At 45.3% G+C, this 24,632-nt stretch overlaps 1 protein-coding gene across 1 annotated transcript in view; it reads right to left on the bottom strand.

Annotated features, from left to right (window-relative positions):
* The window catches only part of DENND1A (DENN domain containing 1A), a 246,138-nt gene that overhangs the window by 217,800 nt on the left and 3,706 nt on the right, over positions 1–24,632 (bottom strand). Inside the window, 1 exon segment of the mRNA XM_087704573.1 lies at positions 7,077–7,141. Within this exon segment, the coding sequence (XP_087560699.1) occupies positions 7,077–7,141 (65 nt within the window).

Here is a 24,632-nt window from a genome sequence, read left to right as displayed (position 1 = left end):
GGGACAGTAAAAGAAAAATTAAGAGGCTGTTCTGAGCTAGGCTTCCTCAAAAAGCAGGAGGCAGAATCCCCGTCCCGACAAAATCTCTTTTATTAAATGAATGTGAATTCCTCTCATTCACATTCAGCCAAGGCCTGGCAGACAGTCTTTCAAAGACATATTTATGATCACAGACCTTATCTAGCTTGCAAAGCTGCCATGTAAATATTTTCCAAATGAGGTGCTGTGCAAGGAAAGGTTGGGCACAGAGTCTCTGAGATTCAGGGACAGATCTTCACACTCCTGAAACGAAGCTAATGACCGAACAAATGAATTGTTTCCTGCAAAAGCCAGCCCATTCCCCTTCCGCTCCTCTTTTATTCCCTATGGGAGGGGCTATTCACCGTCCACCTGTGACTTTACTCCCAAGTCGACCCTGATTTCTGAGCTGTTCTTTTCTTCCGGCAGCTCGGCAAATGCGCACACTGCGAACAGGCTCAGCTGTTCCTCTACCTCACTGCTGTCAGACTCCAAAGGCAGCTGAGAACTGCCAGACGGCCTCAGCCCCTTCTCTGCCTCCGACGCAGAGCCTTCCCCAACCTCCAGGTCTGGCCCATGCTCCTCCCCAACCTCCTCACTGTCCGACTCTGCTGCCAGCCCCACTGGCCGCTGGTGGGCCACAACAGTGGCGTCCAGCAAGATGATATTCAAGGTATTTAGACAATCCAAACATGGTAACACTGATTCTTTCCACAAAGACTACAAACAGGGGTGTGGAATCTTCTTCAGAATCCCCCAAATCAAAAGGGCTGCAGAGAAACCCACCTCACGACAATGAACCTAGGACCCCGAGACCCAAAGGACCGTCCTGTCTCTTGAACCCTTCGTTCTGGGTTTTAGGATCAGCAGGAGCCCAGAGGGAGTGGCACTTGGCTCAGAAGAGCCCCTTATGGGTTGACTCAAGCTTTTTGGGTAGGTGGGGTAGACAGCTGTCCCAGGGTCAATGAGTTTTAGATGATTATTAGGATGGATGATCACACTGATGCTGTTACCTAGTTGGGTAATGAAACGTCTGCAAGAAAAACAGCCAGGCTCAGATAGCGCCAAGGACCCCACCACGGAGAATGGTTATTTTTGCACAAACGTTTTGGAAGTCATGATGGTAACACCTGAAACAGAACAATTCAGAGTGTCCCCAAAACCCAACTTCTGGGATAGCCAGTCTCAGAATGACAAATGCTTTTAATTTTTTAATGGGATTTATTAGATTTGGTTGGTTGTGTTTTGATAAGGGTGCTGAGGTCCATTGAAAAACATCTCTTAAATAGTATCCAGTTGTATCAAGGCTATGCGAGTTTAAGAAGACCAAACTTTGAGATACCCCAAACTTTGAGACTTTAAGAAGACCAAACTTTGAGATACCCCAAACTTTGAGACTTTAAGAAGACCAAACTTTGAGATATCCAAAACTTTGAGACTAAGTGGCCCAAACTTTGAGATATCCAAAACTTTAGAGTTTGAGAAGACCAAACTTTGAGATATCCAAAACTTTGAGAATTTAAGAAGACCACGTTGAGATACCCAAAACTTTGAGAATTTAAGAAGACCAAATTTTGAGATACCCAAAACTTTGAGACTTTAAGAAGACCAAACTTTGAGATACCCAAGCTTTGAGAGTTTAAGAGGACCAAACTTTGAGATATCCAAAACTTTAGAGTTTGAGAAGACCAAACTCTGAGCTATCCAAAGCTTTGAGAGCTTCAGAATCCAGGCTTGTGCTGACCCAAGGTGGGAAGATGGCCAAGTGAACAGAAGGGTTTTAGAAAGCTAAGAAAGCCATTGATTCCCTAATCCCCACAAAGCCAACACTCTAATTTTCAAATTCCACATTTTAGGAGTGCAACGCAACAACACCACGCTTCTATCTTCAACCACCCGCAAAGCCAAATCTTCAATTTGAAGTTACTCACGAGAAACACGAGGTTCAAAGCCTTGCAGATGTAACCCTTAGAATAACTGTATTTGAATGTACACTAATCGCATACATTAAAATGAAATTTTCTTGCAGTCAGGTCTCAAAGGGTCACCACCTCCAATATATACACTACATAAGCATGAGAAAACAAATAAATGAAGGGAACATTAATTAGGGAACAAAGCTGTTACAGAATCTGGTAGTCCTGCTAGAAATACTTTGAAACCTCCTCCGAGAAGTGAGCAAGAGTAACAGTCCGTAAAGTGGGTGTGCCGGGTATCTAACAATGCTTTGCGCTCTAAGCATGTAGCACTTATAAGCAGTATCCTGAATAACGGGAAGTTAGCTTCCTATAATCTTCTCCACTGTACTCACCACTCTCTGTAGGGACTTTCTACCTGAGCTACTGCTGTCACTGAACCAGACAGGGATGCCTCTATAAAAAAGTGGCCAGAATAGAAGGAGAAAGATGTGCTTTCCTCATCTGACACAGGAAATGCAGGTTGCAACACTTCACTACAAATGATGTATGGAGAGACCAAGTCGAATTGTTTGTTATCTGCACCAGGGCCAGAGTCAAGAACTAAGCTTCTTCCATTTTTCCCACACCAAAAGCTGTCTGCTCCCATCCATCCTTCCTCCCTTGCGTAAGCCCTACACTAGTGGTTTTGAAATTCTACACAGTAAATAATAGAATAGAATAATAGTTATTAAATAGTTATTAAATATAGTTGGAAGGGACCTTGGAGATCTTCTAGCCTATCCCCCTGCTTGGGTAGGAAGCCCTACACTTCAGACAAATGGTTATCTTCTTAAAAACGTCCAGTGTTGGAGCACTCACAACTTCTGGAGGCAAGTTGTTCCATTGATTAATTGTTCTAATTAATCTAATTAGAATTATTCTAATTAAGGAATTATTCTAATTAAGGAAATTCCTCCTTAGTTCTAAGTTGCTTCTCTCCTTGATTAGTTTCCACCCATTGCTTCTTGTCCTACCCTCAGTTGCTTTGGAGATTAGCTTGACTCCCTCTTCTTTGGGACCATCTCTGAGATATTGAAACACTGCTATCATGTCTCCCCTAGTCCTTCTTTTCATTAAACTAGACATACCTAGTTCCTGCAACTGTTCTTCGTATGTTTTGGTCTCCAGTCCACTAATCATCTTTGTTGCTCTTCTCTGTCCTCTTTCTAGAGTCTCAACATCTTTTTTTACATTGTGGTGACCAAAACTGGATGCTGTATTCCAAGTGTGGCATTATTACCAAGGCCTTATAAAGTGGTATTAACCCTTTACGTGATCTTGATTCTATCCCTCTGTTGATGCAGCCTAGAACTGTGTTGGCTTTTCTGGCAACTGCTACACACAGCTGGCTCATAGTTCAATGGTTGTCCACTTGGACTCCAAGATCACTCTCACAATTACTACTGGGATTCAAATAATTTAACAACTGGTTCACCAAACTGCTCCGAAAGTTAACCACCTGTTCTCCTGAAGTGGTGCAAACTAGCTGAATCCTACTACTGCCAAAAAAAACCCACCCCTACCTTCTTTATTTCCCAACTTGGTTAGTTTTTAAGGCAGAACTCTTGCGAGATCTACCAAGGCAAGGAAGATGCTATTAGAGAGAGGTCAAACACTGGAGTAGGGAGTTCTTAGTTAAACCAAGTCTATACCCATTATTCTAGCAGGAGCCCAGATTAAGGCTTAGAGAGTTAAACTAAGAAGGGCCAGTTCAAATGCAAATGGGCCCATTCTCTCAAACAAGGATCAACTCCCTCAGAGTTAATCAATTTCCTGGGGGAAGATTCATCTCCTTATTCAACCGGGTGTTATGTTTAGCAGAAGAGACTGTCTGGCAGCTCTTTTAAATGCCTTTGTGGGGCACCGGGGCTGCATCTCTGTACGACGTTTCTTTTATTAATCCTGGGGAGCATGTACAACGTTTCTTTTATTAATCCTGGGGAGCGTGTTTTAAAAGCTTAGAACAGCTTTAGAAATACTTTCTTAACTGGAGCTGCGGTTCTGTGTGCAGATTTTTTTTCCCTGCCAGTCTTTTAAAGAGGGGAGGGAAGAAGAAGAAAAAAAAATGAAAGGAAGGTTTTACCTGCCCTAAACCATTTTAGCGCTATTCCTTGAAGCCAGCGCGACGGAGAGTTTTGTGCAGCGTCTCACCGGCGCACGCAACATGATAAAAGGACAGGTCCTTGCGTGGCGACAGTGAAGACGCAATCCTGCTTTCTGATCTGTTCTTTGCACGTACCCCTAACACACAACCCTCGCACAAAAGCTTCCTTATGCAGGAAGAGCACACACACACAAAAGAAAAACCAGCCAGTTTTTTTTCTCTTTCAAACGCTGCCTGCTTTAGTGACTTATTTTGATCCGTTGCTTTTAGACTAACAAATGGACTTTTCCCTTTTTTAAATTAGGCAATGCCGTACCCCCCTTAACAAGGCAGGGTCTCCGAGATCGCGGGATTTAGACAAGGCTTCATTCCTGGCCCATGACACAGGTGGGGGAAGATTTCTTTTCAGAAAAAAAACAGAACAGGCCATTAGAAAGCGGAGGGCAGGCGAAGGAGACCCTGGCCCAGGAAATCCTGTTGTCCCTAGTGCTGTTTTTTTTTTCCTGCAAGATGACCTGCACCCTTTATGTATAAACGATGAATCTTGTTCTTAGGAAAAAGGATTTGTTCCAAGCTGCGGAATATCAAAGCTAATAAGGGGTTTTTTTGAGTGGTAAGAGAGCGAGAGAGAGAGTGAGGGGGAGAGAAATAAAGAGAGAAGGAGCTAGAAAGAGAGCTGGAAAGAGAGAAGGGGAAGAAAGAGAGAGGGAAAGAGAGAGAGCAAAAGAGAGAGGAGAGAGAAAGAGAGAGGGAAAGAGAGAGGGGTAAGAGAGAGGGAGAGAAAGAAAGAGAGAGGGGAGAGAGAAAGAAAGAGAGAAGAAGAGAGAAAGAGAGCTGGAAAGAGAGAAGGGGAAGAAAGAGAGAGGGAAAGAGAGAGCGAAAGAGAGAGGAGAGAGAAAGAGAGAGGGAAAGAGAGAGGGGTAAGAGAGAGGGAGAGAAAGAGAGAGAGGGGAGAGAGAAAGAAAGAGAGAAGAAGAGAGAAAGAGAGCTGGAAAGAGAGAAGGGGAAGAAAGAGAGAGGGAGAGAGAGGGAAAGAGAAAGAGAGAGAGGAGAGAGAGAAGAGAGAAAGAGAGAGGGAAAGAGAGAGGGGGAAGAAAGAGAGAGGGAGAGAGACAGAAAGAGAGAGGGGAGAGAAAGAAAGAGAAAAGGAGAGAGAAAGAGAGCTGGAAAGAGAGAGGGGGAAGAAAGAGAGAGGGAAAGAGAGAGAGAGAGAGAGAGAGAGAGAGAGAGAGAGAGAGAGAGGGAGAGAGAAACAAAGCATGCACAAAGTTTTACACACACAGTCACACACACAACTTTGTCCTCAGGGTCTTAGAAACAGTAGGCCTGATAGGTTACTTCCTATCAGGGTGGATTTGATTTAAATCAAATCAATTTACATCGTGATTTAAAGCACGATTTAAATCATGAATTAAAGCACGATTTAAAGCATATTGTAAATCACAATTTAAATCACTAGAAAAAAAAGGCTTGATTTAAATCGACTCGATTTAAATTGTAATTTTTAAAGAGCAGCTGTCATCCCCACCCTGCAGCCACTTCTCCTCTGGTCCGCTGTTGACTCACCGACAATCTCAATATTGCAGAATCTACAGCCTCATATGCTACGTAGCTAAGCTCCGTTTCATACTGAGCAAACTAAATTATGAATGCATCTTAAATAGAAAACTAGATAAATTTTTACTCCAAATTATTAATGTATCATAAATAGAAAGCTATCTTTAGATAGAGTTTTACCCCAAAAGCATTTTATTAAAATAAATTTGACAAAAATCTAAAAAATCCAATTTAATTTTTTTTTTAATCTGATTTTTTTTGACATATTTTTTTTAAAAAAGGCAACTGTTATACAACTTGCTTCCTATCCTCTTGGGATCATGTAAGACTTTTCATCTTGTTTCATCCTGTTGCAGCACCTAGATAGCCACCTGGTTTTTATTTGGGGAGGCGCAGTCCCTGACCTACATCCATTCAAAGTTACGACGGGGCTGGAAAAAGTGACTGAGGACTGATCCTTGCAATGGGTAAAGGACCACTGCAGTGTCGACCTGACTAAAGTCAGATAATCAAAATTCAGGGGCTTGGCAAATTGGTATTTATTGATGACAGTTGCAACATTCTGGGTCACCTGTTCAGCATTCGCCCTCTTTTTGGGGGGGGGGGGTTCGACAAAGTTGACAGGAATTCACTTAATAAGCACTGAATTCACCACAACCGTGGCAAAGAAAGGTTGTAAAATCAGGCATAACCCATTCATCCTCACTCAAAATATCTGTCTTCCTCACTGGGGCTAAGCCAGGAGACAGCCACCTGCAGCTCCGGAGCCGCCTGTGGCTCTTTCATCGTTCTGCTGCAGCTCCCTGTTGTCAATCGGCTCCACAGTTGATAGGGCTTTTGGTTGGGACAGGTAGAGGAAAAAGGACACTGTGCTAGCAGGAGACTCTATGGTGGGGGAAACCGGACTTCTTGTCAGCAGAGGAAAAAGGACGCCGCACTAGGAGGAGACTCTATGGTGGGGGAACTGGATTTCCGGTCAGCAGAAGGAAAAAGGGCACTTGGCTAGGAGGAGACCCTATGGTGGGGGAACCGGACTTCTCGTCAGCAGAGGGAAAAGGACGCTGTGTTAGGAGGAGACTCTATGGTGGGGGAACCGGACTTCTGGTCAGCAGAGGAAAAAGGACGCCATGCTAGGAGGAGACTCTATGGTGGGGGAACCGGACTTCCGATCAGTTCCAGAATTGAACGGGGGGGGGGCTTCCAGTTAGGACCTTTGTGCTCTTTGAGTGTTTAAGGTTGCTGACCCCTGGGCTAAGCAAAGTTCATTCCACACTGGCCCGTCCAGACATGCGGGACTACAACTCCCATGCTAGGAAGTGGAGGTACCAGGTGAGTCTATGTAGGAATTATTCCACTGAAAGGGCCCCTGTGGAGGCCTTCTACCTCCTCCTCTGCTCCAAGCAAAACCCCTTAAAAATAATTCAACCAAGGGAAGTTACCTGTGCCGGCCGCCAAAGGACAGGTGGCCTCCACGTAGACTTCAAAGGTGGTCTCCGGGTTTTGCCTGAAAGAGAACAAAAGAGGGATTCTTTCAGAAGGATTGCTCGGATACGGGTTCTCTTGAAATCATGCCAATGGAAAGAGAAATGGATTTAAATTAGGGGCTGTGAGATCAACTTCTGTGTTGGAGTTCCAAATAGCATCCAAAAGTAAATCAAGAGTCCAAGGCAAAGTATTGCTCAAAATTCCAATTGATGAAGAGAGCCACGTTGGCACATCTGGGAAAACCCGAATCTGAAAGCTTCCCAATTTTCCCCACCCAGTTGGAAGTTCAAGATCTTGCCCCCCACACCCACAAGTCCATCCCATGGTCCAATCTCCCATTGCCACGCTGGCAGCTTCCACCCATCCAGTTCCGGTCAGGTGCAGAGATGCAAAGACAAAGGATGACCTTGGCTTTCTAGAAAGAATGTTGTTATGGCTACATAGTATCTAACCCCTCCCATTTTCCCATAATAGAAAAGGCATAGTAGAATAATAGAAAATGCGACAGGCCAAAGATCCAAAAGGAATATGGCTGAAGGCCTGGCACCCATAATGCAATACATGCACCCCCACCACCACCACCACCCACACTCCATGTCCACCCCACGCATGCGCCCCGCCCCCCCACCCCCACCCATTTTTGGCTTCTAGGTTGGTGCAGGATACCCTGCAGGCCCAAAACATGGCTGATAATTTACAGCGGAAGCTGGTCAGAGTTTTGCCTCCTTTTTTGGGGGGCAGGGGGACAGACGGATAAAGGGATCCTGAGTGATCTTTAAGATTCCGGTCTTTGTCTCTCCAAACCCATAAGCCAGCGATGATGAACCTTTTCGGCACCGAGTGCCAAAAATGTAGCGCAGAAAAGTCATGTGTGGACGCTCAGCGAAGCAGCACTCCGGAAAAGCTGAACTTGTGGGTTCTAGCACGCATACGCACCCAACCATCAGCTTGCCAGCAAGCATGCACATGCTGGTTTATCGGCACTGGCGCGCGCACGAAGGGGGTCACACTCCACAAAAGCCAAATGTCCGGGTTCTGGCACTCATGCGCACCCAACCATCAGTTGGTCACTGCACATGTGGAGGCCAGTTTCGGCCACTGCGATGCACTTGAAGGACAGCTGATGATCATATGCACATGCACACCAGAAACCCAGAAGACAAACAGGCAAGGTCGCACATGCCGGGAGACATGGCTTCACCTGCCACTTTGGGCAAGTGTGCCATAGGTTTGCCATCATGGCCATAAGATCAACCCCAGGGCCAAGTCTCTGAGCTTCAATCAATCAACTAACCAACCATTTTTCTTCCTTCCTTCCTTCCTTCCTTCCTTCCTTTCCTTCCTCTCCATCTTTCCTTCCTCCTTTCCTTCCTCCTTTTCTTACTTTCCTTCCTTCCCTCTTTCCTTCCTTCCTTCTTTCCCTTCCTCCCTCCCTTTCCTTCCTTCCCTTCCTTTCCTCCCTTCCTCCTTCCTACCTTCCTTACTTTCCTCCTTCCCCCTCTATTTCCTTCCTCTCTTCTTTCCTTCCTTTCCTTCCCTCCCTCCCTCCATTTCCTTCCTTTCCCTTCCTTCTTTCCTTCTCCTTTCCTTCCTTCTCTCCTTCCCTTTCCTTCCTTCCCTTCCTCCTTTCCTTCCTTCCTTTCCTCCTTCCCTCCTCTCTTCCTTTCCTTCTTTCCTTCTTTTTTTCCTTCCTTCCTTCCTCCCTCCCGTCCCTCTTCCATCCCTTCCTTTTTCCAAAAAGCTGTGGGGAGTCCCTCCAAAGAAGTTCCCTGACCAACCAAAGCTTTCCTTCCCAACCACTGCCCCAATCAGTCCACTCTTTGACCAGGCAGTATTCAACCCCAGCTTGGCCCACCTAGATCTATGTTTTCTCAACCTCAGCAATGGTGGTGCGTTGCAGGCGGTATGCCCCGAACTGGGGCGTACCGGTGCCTGCCGGGAGCACCGGATACCATTCTGGTATGGTGCTCCGGAGTGCCCACCCACCAACCTTAACTACATTCGAGCTCTTTAGCGCTTCCGCGCACGGAGCATACAGCACCTGCGCAATGCTCTACTGAGCAGCTGGAGTGTCGTGGAGGCATCGCAAAGCGTCGCAGGAGGTAAGGATGTGTGCGTTCATGTGGTGGACACTGGGCCCCGTTGCACTGTACCGGTTGCACCGGGATCCAGAACCGACCACTGCTCAGCAGCTATAAAATGCATGGACTTCAACTCCAAGAATTCTGCAGCCCGTGAAAGTGGGTAAAATGGGAAACAGCCTGAGGTTTTTGTTAGGTAAGCTCCCCGTTGGGAGAGCGAGTGTGTTCAGAGAAGCGTTGTGAGAGTTGTGTTGGAGAACACACAAATCAGCATACAGAGACACTGCAGTTTAAATAGGCTTTTACTTTCGTGGAAATAGAGGTATCAGAGCCCATCAAACAGTCCAAGTCATACACGGATAAGACAATCGGTCATCAATGTCTTTCAGTTAAGGGATAAGCCAAATAATATTGTCCATAATCATACAAACAGTCTGGTACTCAAAAATTTGCTAGCAGTTGCAAAACTTACAATAGCTCATGGCACTTTCTAACAGCCAGCTTCCAAAACACTCAGATCAGATCAGTCCAGCATCTAACAAACAGAGAGCTAACAGTCATTCTGGCTCCCTCTTATGGCCGATTGAGGAAAACAGCAGCCAATCACATTCTACAGTATGATTTAAAGAAACAGGTATAGCATTGTTACATGATTTATATATTGCTAACCCAACCATTAGATTATATTCCTAACATTCTCCCCTTTGGGTAGGACAATATATAAATCTTACAATCTTAATCCGTATTTCTCGCAACGTTTATGCTTTAAATTACCTTGGGCCTTAGTAAAATGATCTGCGATGTTATCTTCAGACATACAATACTCCAGTGAAACTAATTTACCATTCACACTTTGCCGGACATTTAAATATCTTATTTCTAACTTCTAACTTTCTAACGGGGAGCTTACCTAACAGTTTTCATTGGAGTAAAATAGACTAATAGATGAAACAGTGAATGATAACTTGGATTAACTTTGAAGGGGCCATTAATGATACCGTAGATGTATTAAAAAGGAAATGAGGGTAAAATGGAATATATGGAAAGAGAATATATGGATAGAGCTGAAATTTGAACAGAATTATGGTGCAAAATGGATTATGTACATGGGAAGACCTAAAAAGGAAAAACACCAGACAACACTTTGTTCGTAAATACATTATATTGCCAAAAGTATTCGCTCACCCATCCAAATAATCAAAATCAGGTGTTCCAATCACTTCCATGGCCACAAGTGTATAAAATATACCTAGGCATGCAGACTGTTTTGACAAACATTTGGGAAAGAATGGGCCACTCTCAGGAGTTCAGTGAATCCCAGCGTGGAACTGTGATAGGATGCCACCTGTGCAACAAATCCAGTCGTGAAATTCCCTCGCTCCTAAATATCCCACAGTCAACTGTCAGCTGTATTAGAAGAACGTGGAAGGGTTTGGGAATGACAGCAAGCCAGCCACGAAGTGCTAAGCCACGTAAATTCCTCACCAATGCGCTTCTAGAAGAATGGTCAGAAATCCCCATAAACACACTCCTGAACCTTGTGGACAGCCTTCCCAGAAGAGTTGAAGCTGTTATAGCTGCAAAGGGTGGACCGACATCTTAGCAATAGCAATAGCAGTTAGACTTATATACCGCTTCATAGGGCTTTCAGCCCTCTCTAAGCGGTTTACAGAGTCAGCATATCGCCCCCAACAACAATCCGGGTCCTCATTTTACCCACCTCGGAAGGATGGAAGGCTGAGTCAACCCTGAGCCGGTGAGATTTGAACAGCCGAACTGCAGAACTGCAGTCAGCTGAAGTAGCCTGCAGTACTGCACTCTAACCACTGCGCCACCTCAGCTCTGAACCCTATGGATTAGGACTGGGAGGTCACTTACAGTAAGTTCATAGGCAAGTAAAGGCAGGGGAGTGAATACTTTTGGCAATAGAGTGTATGTATGTGTAATTAATAAAATAAAATAAAAACTTGCTTTTTTTAAAAAAATATCTCCCAGAATTCTGCAGCCTGCCAGAATTCTGGGAGTTGAAGTCCTGACCACTTAAAGTCACCAAGGTTGAGCAACAGAAGTTTCATGAATTTGTTCTAGTCCTCTAGAGCAGAGATGGGATTCAGTCAGTTCGGATCAGTTTGGGCGAAGCGGATGCTAATTTTGCACCCGGTTTGCCGAACCAGTTGTTGCAAGGACCCTGCCCACCCCGCCTCTCCCAGGAGCCTCCACGCGGCCCGTTCATCATGCCAGATAAGCACAGGGCCTACGTGGAGGCTCTGGGAGGGCAAAAAATGGTCCTACCAGAAGTTCTGGCCCGTTTCCAGCCTCCGGAGGGCCTCCATAGGCTGTTTTCACCCTCCCGGAGGCTCAGGGTTTTTTGCTCAGGCAAAAACGCCCTCCCCTGCTGTGAGTAGGCTGAGTAGGCCACGCCCCCATGGCCACGCCCACCCAGCAACTGGGCAGAGAACCAGTGGCTACAATTTTTCAATCGCTCCTCAGCTCTGGGGCCAACCCTCGATTGGACGCGGATTTGATATAAGGCCGGGGGGGAAAGCACGCCCTTTTTAATGCAGTAAATACGTTGGGCTCTTGCAAACACATTAGGTCAGTGTTTCTCAACCTTGGTCACTTGAAGATGTCTGGACTTCAACTCCCAGAATTCCCCAGCCCGCTGGCTGGGGAATTCTGGGAGTTGAAATCCAGACAACTTCAAGTGGCCAAGGTTGAGAAACACTGCATTAGGTTCTTATCGCTCACCCAACCAGCACAAATTTTTTTTTTGATAAAGCACTTTGAAATCTAAGGAAGAAACAGAGAGATGCCCGAATCCAGGCCCTTCCTCGGGACAACTCGATTCTAAAAAAAAATGGCCAGGAATGTGTCCGTGGGGATCCCCATCATCTCAAACCTGTCTGCTTGGAAGGACATAGGGATTTAAAACAACAGTTTACAAGACTCAGCGCAGCCCCCCCCAAAACTCGGTTAACCTCCAGGAGGCATTAAATCAAAGGCAGAAATTGCCCTCCAAAAAGCTGAATTAGTCATTAGCCATTTTGAGCAGAGAATCGACAGCCCAGGGGTCAAAACGATGACACCGGCTGTTGGAAAATTTATCCTTCAAGGAGGGCATTTTTTCTGGAAATCCCAAGTCCAACTGGAGGGGAATAAAACCTTTGCAAACGATCGCAGTCTTGAAGGAAGGAAACAGACAGAAGCAAGAAATGAGGCTGCTGGTGGTGAAGGCACGTTCGTTCGCCCGTCCCACCCCCCCTTCTCTTCTAAGCCCAAGAGTTGACGATTAATTATTGCCACACATTATTTAACAGTAGCTATAATTAAACCAAGGCAGCTTTTCAACACCTGCTGGAGAAGTTTTAAAAATGGGCCCACAGTGCACGAGTCCTGTTTTCATTTCAGCTAAATGCAGGCGCTTTAATAGTATTTTATTTTCCCAGCCTGCTGCCGAAGACGCACCAAATGGGGCTTGCGTCTTCGGGATCGCAGCAACGGTGACAAGCGGGGCACGGAATCAGAATCCGAACAGAGCTGGAAGATACCTTGGAGGTCTTCTAGTCCAGCCCTCTGCTCAAGTAGGAGATCCTGTACTATTTCAGACAGGTGGCTGTCCAGTCTCTTCTTAAAAACCTCCAGTGATGGAGCTCCCACAACTTATGGTGGCAAGCTGTTAATCGCCCTCTCTGCTAGGAAGTTTCTCCTTCATTCCAGATTATTTCTCTTCTTGGTTACCGTATTTTTTGGACTATAAGACGCACCAAGATTTTGAAGAGGTAATTTTTAAAAAAAAAATGTTTTTGCACTCTGCATGCCTCGTTTTTTGGGAAAAACAGGGCATGCAGAGAGTTTGACAGGCCTGGAAAGTACTCATGGGGAGCAAAAACGAGCAAAAAAACAGCCCGTTTTTGGGGAAAACAGGCCCATTTTTTGCAAAAACCAGGGCATCCATAGGCTTTGGAAGGCTTGTAGGATGCTCCTAGGGGCTGGGGGAAGCGAAAACAAGCAACAAAAACAGCCAATTTTTTGTGAAAACATGCCCATTTTTTGCAAAAGCCAGGGCATCCATAGGCTTTGGGAGGCTTGTAGAGAGGTCCTAGGGGTTGGGGGGCAAAAACGAGCAAAAAAACAGCCCATTTGTCACTCGCTTTTGACCTCCTCAGTCCCCAGGAGCACTTTGTGTGCCTCCCAAACCCTCTGCACATCCATTTTTCTGAAGGGGGAGTGTATAAGATGCACCCAGATTTTCATCCTCTTTTTTCGGGGGGAAAGGTGTGTCTTATACTCCAAAAAATACAGTTTTCATCCACTCTTTCTTGTCTTCTGGCGCTTTGTAGAATAGGTTGACCCCCCTCTTCTTTGTGGCAGCCCCTCAAATACTAGAATACTGCTATCATGCCCCCCCCCCAGTCCTTCTTTTCTCTAGACTGGCCATACCCAAATCCTGCAACCGTTCTTCCTGTGTTTTAGTCTCCAGGCCTTTAAACCTTTTAGTTGTTCTTTTTTGCACTTTTTTTTCAAAGTCTCAACATCTTTCTTTTTGTAATGTGGTGACCAAAACTGGATGCAGTATTCTAGTTGTGGCCTTACTAAGATTTTATAAAGCGGTACTAATACTTAAGATAATCGGGGCAAACACTTGCCGAGATGCTGAAGCCATGAACAGCTGACGGAGACAGAGAGTGGCTCCATTGGCTGCGGAGGACACTGGGGAAGGCACAGCAGGGGAGAGGTAGAACAAGGGAGAGGGGGTTCAGATGAAGACCAAGGCCCACCCCCTCCTCATCTTAGGGCACGCCGGGAAGAAAGGAGAAGAGGGCAATGTGGGTTGCGTGGCTTATGAGGGAGGAAAGGGCATCCGATTCCCTTCACAAGGCACACCTGGGGAATGGAGTTTAAAGGAGAGGCAAATGGGAGGGGCAGCTGTCGGGAGCAAATGCTGAGTTCATCTGGGGTTAATGGAGTTCCTGGCATCCCCCCAACTGGTTCGATTTACTGCCGAGCTAATTCACTTCGGGAACTCCTTATCTTACTTGCTCTGCCTTGCGTTGTTGGATTTATAGTTGGAAGTTTTCTGCTTACAACATTTGGATTGGAGTATTTTTAGCCAGAGGCTGTTAAAAGGTTTGTGGAAGAGCGTTTCTCCAGGCCAGAAAGTTGAAAGGGACGTCGGGGGCTCTTACCGGTTTTCTGGCTGAGTTGCCTTTGTGCCACATCCCGGGTCAACACACTCCAGTTTTTTGACCCACCAATAACCACAACTTTCTTAACTCCAAAGCAAAAGATGGCTTAGCCCCCTAGAGAGCCTGAAGGCTGAAAACAATATGGGGATTTGAAAGATAGGAGCAAATACAATCCAATTTAGCCCCCCCAAAAGAATATAGAGGGTGTCCTTTACTTAAAGGTAATCCTCAACTGTTCTGACCGAGGCTTCCCAAAAGCATGAAGAAAACTCCTGGTGCTGACAAAAAAACCCTTTTATTAATTTACTGTGAATTCTATTCATTTGCATCCAGCAAAGTCTTTCAAGGGAGGATTTACGGTCACAGACCTTATCTGGCTTGGAGAACTGCCAGGCCAATCTCTGCAAAACATGACAAGGAGTCTCAGAGAGTCACGAACCAATGAAGCGAACTAATTACCTCCTGCAAACTCCACTCCCCTTTCGCTCCTCTTTTATTTGATCTGGGAGGGGCCATTCATCGTCCACTTCTGGTCTTACTCCCAAGTCGGCCCCTGCTCTTTAGCTGTTCCCTTTGTCTGGCCACTCTGCGCATGCGCACACTGGGAAGAGGCTCCAGCTGTTCTTCTGCCTCACTGATGTCTGACTCCGGAGGCAGATGATAACTGTCAGACGGCCCTGGCTCCCTCTCTGCTTCCGACACAGAGCCCTCATCCGAGCCTTCCCCAGACTCCAGGACTGGCCCATCTTCCTCCCCAACCCTCCTCATTGTGAAAAATCTGTGCTGGCAGACCACAATATCAAGTTGTAATCTTTTGTTTAGTGACGACACTGACAGCAGTGATTTACGGCCATGTTTCACTTTTACAACCGCTGCAGCGGCCCCATGGTCATGCAATCCCAATTTGGATGCTTGACAACTGACTCACATTTATGACGGTCACAGTGCCCTGGGCTTGTGCGATCCCCCTTTGCGACCTCCTGACCCGCAAAGACAGAGGGGAAAGCCAGGCTCAACATACAACCATGTTTTCACTTAACAACGGCAAGGGATTCCCTTATCCGCGGAGGCAAGGAAGGTCGTATAACGGGGCCAAGCTCACTGAACCACCGTCTCGCTTAGCAACAGAAATGGTTGGGCTCAACTGTGGTCACAAGACAAGGAATGCCTGTGTTTTTCCATGAACAAATCTCATTTTGTTTCGTTCTGAATTTAGACCTAAGCCATCCAGTTTAGGATGAACATCCGTACAAAAGTCCCTGGTCCATTTCACCCAACATTTCCAAAATTCTTGGTTTAGGTCAGAGGTCGTCAACCTTAAACACTCAAAGAGTCACAAAGGTCCTAACTGGAAGCCAACCTCCAATTCTGGAGCCAACCGGAAGTCCGGTTCCCCCACCATAGAGTCTCCTCCTCCTACCGCAGCGTCCTTTTTCCTCTCCTCTGTCCTAACCAAAAGCCCTATCAATTGTGGAACCAGCTGGCGAGAAGGAGCCGCAGCAGAGGGATGAAAGAGCCACATGCAGCTCTGGAGCCGCAGGTTGCCTGCCCATGATTTAGGTATACGCTAGTCTTCTTTTCAAAAGGGAGCCCCAGCAGAAAATGATAAGTTGCTTAAGGCTGAGCTGCATGGCACGCCAGATTTAAATCCGCCTCCAACCTCCATCTCGATATATTCCAAGCCGTTAGATGCTATCATTCTCCTGCAAACCTGTTTGTTTTCATAAGTGCTCAATTTAAAAAAAAAAAAAACGGTTTTCAAAAGCTAGACTCCGAGACACAAAAACAACTATATTCTCATCTTTGGGAAGCTAACACTTCAGCGGAGAATTTGTTAAGCTCTTCACAAGCATCTCACAATATTGAGGGTAGTGGTGGGAGGGAGGGAGGGAGAGAGGGAGGGAGGGGCTTCTGACGTATGGCAAATGCATAACGCACTACTAAGTGTACTTGTTGTTTGGGGGCCCCCAAAAAATGACAAGCTAATTCCAGATGGCTCCTTTGGGCTTTGCAGCTCGAAGATGGCTTTTGGAGACTTTACAGGAATTCTCGAGTTCCCCTTCTCCTTCGGCCTTGAAATGTCAAGTAGCCCTCAATGTGTCAAGCATGGGGAATCAGGAAACCCAGGCAGTTCAAATCAATATATTTATTGCACCTTGAACTCTCTACAAGAATCTGAACCACTAACAGTCAAGGGAAATTGACAGTAAATCAGGAAATCCAGGCAGTTCAAATCAATATATTTGTTGCATGCTTAAGCTCTCTACAAGAATCTGAACCACTAACAGTCAGGGGAAATCAGGAAACCCAGGCAGTTCAAATAAATATATTTATTGCACTCTTGTGCTCTCTACAAGAATCTGAACCACTAACAGTCAAAGGAAATTGGCAGTAAATCAGGAAATCCAGGCAGTTCAAATAAATATATTTATTGCATGCTTACGCTCTCTACAAGAATCTGAATCACTAACAGTCAAGGGGAAATTGGTGGTAGATAAAGAGTCCAAGGAATTCAAGGTAGGCTGTACTTAAGTTCTCTTGTGGGCACGAAAGGACTCGAGACTGATAACGCATTTGACCCTTCCTTCAGGCTCAGCCTGGTCATCTCCTACATAAGGTTTCTCCATTAGACCTATATTAGGTGTGTCAAACTCAAGGCCTGAGAGCCAGGTCCAGCCCACAAGGTGCTCAGATCTGGCCCGTGAGGCACACTGCAAACAGCAAGGGACTGGCAAAAATGGAGCTCAGAAAGTCAAACACCTTGGGAATTGAGGGCATTTACCACCAGAAAGTCCAGGCAAGAGTTCTGCAAGGAGTTTAACTGAAACAATAGTCACTATCAGCTCCTTATGACAAATGTAAGGTGTGAGTGAGCTCCCAGCCGGGAAGCTGCAAATTAAGTCAGTTAAAACAGAGAAATAGACAGACCTTAGTTCTGGCAAGGCAGTCTTTGTCACACAAAAGACAATGAGCAAAATCTTCAGAAATACGAACTGTTGTCTCCTACGACAACCACTACCCTTTCCTCCTATGTATTCCCCAGCCAGGGAGGGGCCAGCCAGAGTCCATGTTTGTTTTGCTTCCTGAGCCGGCTCCTTGTCCACTGTTGTTCACCTCTCCTATCTGCTCTGCGCATAGGCACATCTGGAACAGGCCCCAGATGTTCCTCCTCCCCACTCATTTCCACCTCCAAAGGCAGCCGCCTCTCCGGTTGGAAATGCCAGACAGCCCTGGCTGTATCTCTGCGTCCGATGCTGAGCATCCATCAGAGCTTTCCCCAGGCCCCAGAATTGGCCCCAAGTTCTTCCCCAACCGCCTCATCGCCCGGGTCTGCCGCCAGCTCCCCTCTGCAGATGGCGGGCCACAACACTCCCCTTCTGGCCTAAATGGCAGCTTTTTTGACTTAGAATTCTGGGGATTCTATGAACCCCAAGGAACAGAAATCTCTTTTCCCTTCCATCCAGCCTTGAAGGGTTCAAAGCAACCCCCTTTCACCCTTCTTCAATGCCTCCCTCCATTTCTCCGCGCTGAAAATCCAACGCCTTTGACCGCCAAAACAAGCGTTAGGTGTGGAATTTCCGACTGGCGTTTATTTTCCAGGATCAACAACATTCTGGCCCCCATCTCCTAGCAATTTCACATCTTAAAAGGATACGAAAGCATCCACTCCTGTTGTCAGGTTTCCAAGCTGCTCCCCTGGTCTCCACAAGGGAAGAATTCACACTCATTTTGTTGCTAAACAACCTTCTGGCTTGATTATCACCCAGGCAATATTTGACATTATCACCTCAGGCTGGCAGTTGGCTTTGTTCACCGAAATGCAACCACCAGACTAAAAAGTGGAAGAGGGGGAAAAATAATAATAAGCAGATAATAAATTAAAGAGTAAGGATCCTTTAAAACTTTGTCGAAAAGGAAGGTCTTCATTACCCGGAGAGTAATAATACGGGGAAGGCAAGCAGGAAGGAAGGAGCAAAGAAAGGGCAGGGCAGGGCAAGGGAGGGCGGAAGGAAATTTAACTTTCTTAAGGCGATGAGTTTAACAGGAAGAGATTTTCTGCATGGGTAGTGAGAAAGGGATTTGCCAGGCCCTGTTTATTTCCCAAATAATATTTTGAGCTTGCATGCCTTCCCTTGGCCACAGACGGTGTACTTCTGACCGTTTTTTTTTTTTAACTGGCAGAATCAAAGCGTTTTAGCGAAAACCTGCAAAATCTTCACTTCACCCATTCTCATCCCCCAATTTGGCAAAGCTTCTATTCTGTAGGATTATACCTGTAGGAAGAGGGAAGAGGACGAGATGGAGACAGAGATGGAGGAGGAAAAGAAGATAAAGGAGGAAGAGGAGGGGGTGGAGCAGAGGGGAGGAGGGAGGAAAAGGAGGAGGAGGAAGAGGGAGGAGGAGAAAAAGCGAGTGAGGAGAGGGAAAAGGAAAAGAAGGAAGAAGAGGAGGAAGAAGAAGAAGCAGAAGAAGAGGGGGAAGAACAAGAGGAAGAGGAGGGGGAGGAGTAGAAGAGATTATGTTGAAGAAGGAAAGAGAAGTAGGTGGAAGAAGGGGAGGGGGAGGAAAAGAAAAAGAGGAGGAAGAGGAGGAGGATAAGAAGAAGAGGAGGAGGAGGATAAGAAGAAGAGGGGGTGGAGGACGAAAAGAAAAAGAAGGAAGAAGAAGAGGAGGAGGAGGAGAGGAAGAAGCAGAAGAAGAGGGGGAAGAAAGAGAAGGATGAGGAGGGAGGAGTGGAAGAGATTATGTTGAAGAAGGAAAGAGAAGGAGTAGGTGGAAGAAGGGGGAGGGGGAGGAAAAGAAAAAGAAGAGGAGGAAGAGGAGGAGAAGGAAGGAGAAGAAGAAGAGGAGGAGGATAAGTAGAAGAGGGGGTGGAGGAAAAGAAAAAGAAAGAAGAAGAAGGAGGGAAATGAAGATGATGAAGAAGAAGGAGGAGGGAAGGAGGAGGGGGAAGGAGGAGGGAGAAGGAGGAGGAGGAAGAAAAGAAAAAGAAGGAAGAAGAAGAGGAGGAGGAAGAGGAGAAAGGAGGAGGAGTAGAAGAATAAGAAGAGGAGGAGGGGAGGAGAAGGAAGAAAAGAAAAAGAAGGAAGAAGAGGAGGAGGAGGAGAAAGGGGGAGGAGGAGGAAAAAGGGGGAGGAGGAGGAGGAGAAAAAGAAGAAGAAGAGGAGGCGGAAGAGGCGGACTCTATGTCAAAGTTGACAAGACAAACAATAAGCACTCCATGAAAATTCTGCACCCCAAGAAATCTGAGACCAAAGGAAAAACAGCAGGTCAACAAGGGGAAAAGTCACCCACCCAATCAGAAATGAGATTTTAGCTGACCAAAGTTTTTTCAACAGTCACCCCTTGAAAGTTCACAAATATTTGCCTGCAAATATTCTCCCCGCGGGAAGCCAAAAGCCGCAGCTGATGTCAACCAGGAACAGCCGTGTTCGCGGAAAGTCTCTGGCACAGATCCTGCCAGCCCTGTGATTCAGCCACACCAAGCCATGAAAACAGGATCTCGAAACTAAAACTATCTTTCCCAAGAACCCATTTCTGGCCCTCACTTAGCAGTCCTCCAAGCTGTGTGTGTGTGTGTGTGTGTGTGTGTGTGTGTGTGTGTGTGTGTGTGTGTGTGTGTTTGGATAAATGAAATAAATTAACATAAAGGCCACAGGGGCAGGGTGGATAAAAATCAAGGGTTTTTTTTTAATCAAAAAAAATCTAACTTTTTAAAATTTAAATCGATTTTTTTTATTTAAATCGGATTTTTTTTTTAATCACATTTATTCCAATAAAATGCTTTTGGAGTTAAAAAAAAACCTACCTAAAGGTAGTTTTCTATTTAAGATGCATTCATAATTTTAGTTTATTCAGCATGAAATGGAGTTTTAGTTATGTAGCACGAGGCTGTATTTTCTGCAATATTTACGTTTTTTGCTACATTCAATCAAGGAATCCTAGCTCTGCAATTTGAAATAACATGCCCGGCAGTGAGATACATTCACACAATTTCACAGTCAACCATGAGATAAATCATAAAACGAAGTTCAGGAATATTCCTTTATTCCATTGTTTTGCAAATCTATGTACACTACAAACTGTATGATGGTGGGAAGAGAAATGCATCTGAACCAACAGGCTCCAAGTGAGAAGGGGACAAGGCAAGAAGTATAAATGGAAGCGAAACCTTCTAAGCAGCTTATAAATATAATATTAAAGAGCATCTGTCACTTCAGATCCATCATGACAGCCCCTGTTAGTGGGCACCACTCACCTGTTGCCAGCCACATCGCTCACCTTGTTGTGTCCCTGCCGCATCACCAGCCATCCCGTTAAAGTGAATGGGACTGTTGGTGAGTCAACAGAGGGCCAGAGGAGGAGCCACTGCGGGACAGACATGACAGTTGCTCTTTAAAAGTTATGATTTAAATCGAGTTGATTGAAATCAAGCCTTTTTAATAGTGAATTAAATTGACTTGATTTAGATTGTGATTTAAATTGTCTTGATTTAAATTGTGATTTAAATTGACTTGATTTACATCGTGATTTAAACCGACTTGATTTAATTTGTGATTTAAACCGACTTGATTTGCATCGTGATTTAAACTGACTTGATTTGCATCATGATTTAAACCAACTTGATTTCAATTGACTTGATTTAAATCATGATTTCAATTCACTTGATTGAAATCGTGATTTAAACATTTAAACATTGAAGTAATTCAATCAACTTGATTGAAATCGAGATTTAAACCGACTTGATTTACATCGCGATTTAAATCGACTTGATTTACATCGCGATTTAAATCAACTTGATTTACATCGTGATTTAAACCGACTTGATTTACATCGTGATTTAAACCGACTTGATTTAAATCATGATTTCAATTGACTTGATTTACATCGTGATTTAAACCAACTTGATTTACATCATGATTTAAACCTACTTGATTTAAATCATGATCTAAACCGACTTGATTTAAATTGTGATTTAAACCGACTTGATTTAAATCGTGATTTAAAGGTTCCAGCTTCTTAAATCCCCAGTTCTTGGTTGATGCTTCCGTGAGAACGAAAAGCAGGATAATCCTTCCAACCCAGTGGTTCTCAACCTGTGGGTCGGGACCCCTTTGGGGGTCCAACGATCCTTTCACAGTGGTCGCCTAAGGCCATCGGAAAACACATATTTTCGATTGTCTTAGGAACCGAGACACCAGTTTTATGGTTGGGGGTCACCACAACATGAGGAACTGTATTAAAGGGTCGCGGCATTGGGAAAGTTGAGAACCACGGCTCCAACCAATCAATCTTTCTCACTGAGATATTTTGAGAACTTGCTACCAACTTCAAAATTGCTAAGCAACCGATTCCTATCAGATTCCGGATAAATGTGTATATTGTACTCCAGGCAGCCTGACAGCAGGAAAGAAAATAAGACAGTAACACCTTTCACAACTAGCTGGCTGATTTTCAAGTAGAATTCCAAAACGCGCAAGGAAAAAATGTACATCCCTGACTCATATTGATTGCTTGTTAATTTCCCCAATCTTGAAAACGATTGATCACAATTAATGGCAGGCCAATTATCTGAATAAAGCAAAGCTTGCTGTAGTCCCACTCATTGCGCTGAAGATCTCACAAAGGGGTTACAATCCGTTGGACACATAGGATAAAACACTATATTTTAAAAATAAAAATAGACTGTTCTTTAAAAGCCTGGCATAATTGTCAGTTGTCTTAGCAGAGCAGTAGACAATTTTCTGTTGTCTTACGGCAATCACTGCAACAGGAAAAAAAAGTGAGTCTAGTCAAGGCTACGGTTTTCCCAGTTGCAATGGATGGCTGTGAAGGTTGGACCATAAGGAAGGCTGAGCACCAAAGAATGGAGGCCTTTGGACTGGTGCTGGAGAAGACTCCTGCGAATCCCTTGGACTGCAAGGCCATCCAACCGGTCAGTCCTAGAGGAGATCAACCCTGACTGCTCTTCAGAAGGCCAGATCCTGAAGAGGAAACTCAAAGACTTTGGCCACCTGATGAGAAGGAAGAAGGACTCCCTGGAGAAGAGCCTCATGCTGGGAACGACGGAGGGCAAAAGAAGAAGAAGGGGATGGCAGAGAAGGAGATGGCTCGGTAGTGTCACCAAAGCAGCCGGCGTGAGCTTAAATGGACTCCAGAGGATGGTAGAGGACAGCAAGGCCTGGAGGAACATTGTCCATGGAGTTGCGATGAGTCGGACACGACTTCCCGACTAACTCCACCACCACAATAGAAATGCAAAGGTTTTTTATATGGGTCAACAGGACCCAGCTAAATGATGATTGCAAAGTTCCACGCATCGCAATAAAATGTTAAAAAGTAAACAATGTTGGTGCCCCATGCAAGAGGAAGGACACATCAGGAAGCCACAAGTCACAAGATTCTATCACCACCACTTCCCACCTTTACAGATCTAGTATTATGGGATGGCGCCGATTGGGGAAAGCCGTTGACTACTCAACCACTGGGGCCCAGCAACATCTGTCTATCAGGAAGGACCTTAGGAAGCACCACATAGGTAAAGGTTTCTCTCACACATATGTGCTAGTCGTTCCCGACTCTAGGGGGCAGTGATCATCTCTGTTTCAAAGCCAAAAAGCCAGCGCTGTCTGAAGACATCTCCGGGGTCATGTGGCTGGCATGATTCAACGCTGAAGGTGTTGAATCCCTTCCCACCAAAGGTGGTTCCTATTTTCCTACTTGCATTTTTGATGTGCTTTCGAACTGCTAGGTTGGCAGAAGCTGGGACAAGGAACGGGAGCTCCCTCTGTTACGCGGCGCTGGGGATTCGAACTGCTGAGCTGCCGACTTTTCTGATCGACAAGCTCAGTGTCTCAGCCACTGAGCCACTGCGTCCATACCTATCGGGATCTTAGGAAGCACTTAATAGTGGGGCAATCTTGACTTCTGGCTGAAAGGGCACCAACAATCACGGAAGACGATGCTATTTCTGCAAGTTCCTCAAAGCAAGCTGTACCGTCCACAACTCCCAAACAGTCTTCAAGGGCAGATCCACCAAGAGGTATTTTACAGCAGTCTAACCACAAAAGTAGCAGGAAAGCCTCATCTGCAGTTCCCAACCTCCTGAAGTCTCCAATGGGAGAAATTAAGCCGGAACAATTCCTCATCTTAAAAAACAGTTTTAAGTACAACGTTACAATGGCACCGGGGGGGGGGGGGGAGCGACCCTTTTTCATACCTTTGCAGCATCCCCATGATCATACGATCAAAATTCAGGCCCTTGGCAATGGGGATCCCTACTTACGACCTCTGCTGTGGTCCAAAAGGTCATGGGATCAAAATTCGGAAGCCTGGAAACTAGCATGTATTTATGACAGTTCCAACATCCCTGGCAGCTCTCCAAGCCAGATAAGGTCTGTGACTGTAAATCCTCCCTTGAAAGACTTCGCTGGATGTGAATGAGCAGAATTCACAGCAAATTAATAATAGGGGTTTTTGCCTGGATAAGAAGTTTGTGTCAGGCTCTTGGGAAGCCTCAATCAGAACACAATCCATTTTGACAAGTAAAAGCCATGGCATAGCCAGAATCCCTTAACAACTGCGTTACTACCTGATGATCCACGTAACAACTGTGGCAAGAAAGGTCATAAAACGGGGCAAAACTCATTCAACAAATGCTTCACTGAACAACAGAAATTTGGGGCTGAAATGTGGTCATAAGTCAAGGACTAGCTGTATTAGCTGTATTTAACCTTGGCAGAATTCAGCTACTGGCTAAGCCAAGGAACTGAATTTTACGATTCAACGTTTACATCCACCAGACTAAACAAGGATTAAGAAACAGACTCCTAGCAAAACATTTACAAGAAACCTGTCAGATTTTGTTGCATAAAAATCAAATCCAGAAAGCACAGACAGATAACTGGTTCAGCTGGATTCATTTATATACATAAGAATAGATTAATAAATGTACAATACCAACAGGTGAGTCTTCCAAGTAAACACAAGACAGGAGAGTTACAGGCGAACACAAGCAGTTAGCTTCATTTCAGCAGACAGGCCCAGGCAGACTGCTAGTTTACTTCTCAGAGCAGCAGACTGCTTAAGTTTCTGTTTCAATTCCCTGCACAGACTCAGATCCGTTGAAGCTCCCATTGACTGACTTTGTTGCTATTGCCTATTCATTGGATGTCTTTGTTCCCATGTGTCTCCCAGCCATGAATATTTTAACAAAACCAAGGTTCAAAAACAAAAAGTGGAA

Source organism: Thamnophis sirtalis, unplaced genomic scaffold, assembly GCF_051295495.1.
Source record: "Thamnophis sirtalis isolate CommonGarterSnake01/CBP01778 unplaced genomic scaffold, rThaSir2_p1.2 scaffold_2, whole genome shotgun sequence".
In the NCBI taxonomy this organism is placed as follows: Eukaryota; Metazoa; Chordata; class Lepidosauria; order Squamata; family Natricidae; genus Thamnophis; species Thamnophis sirtalis.
The sequence above is the reverse complement of the archived record's forward strand: the minus strand, read 5'-3'. Positions and strand labels throughout refer to the sequence as shown.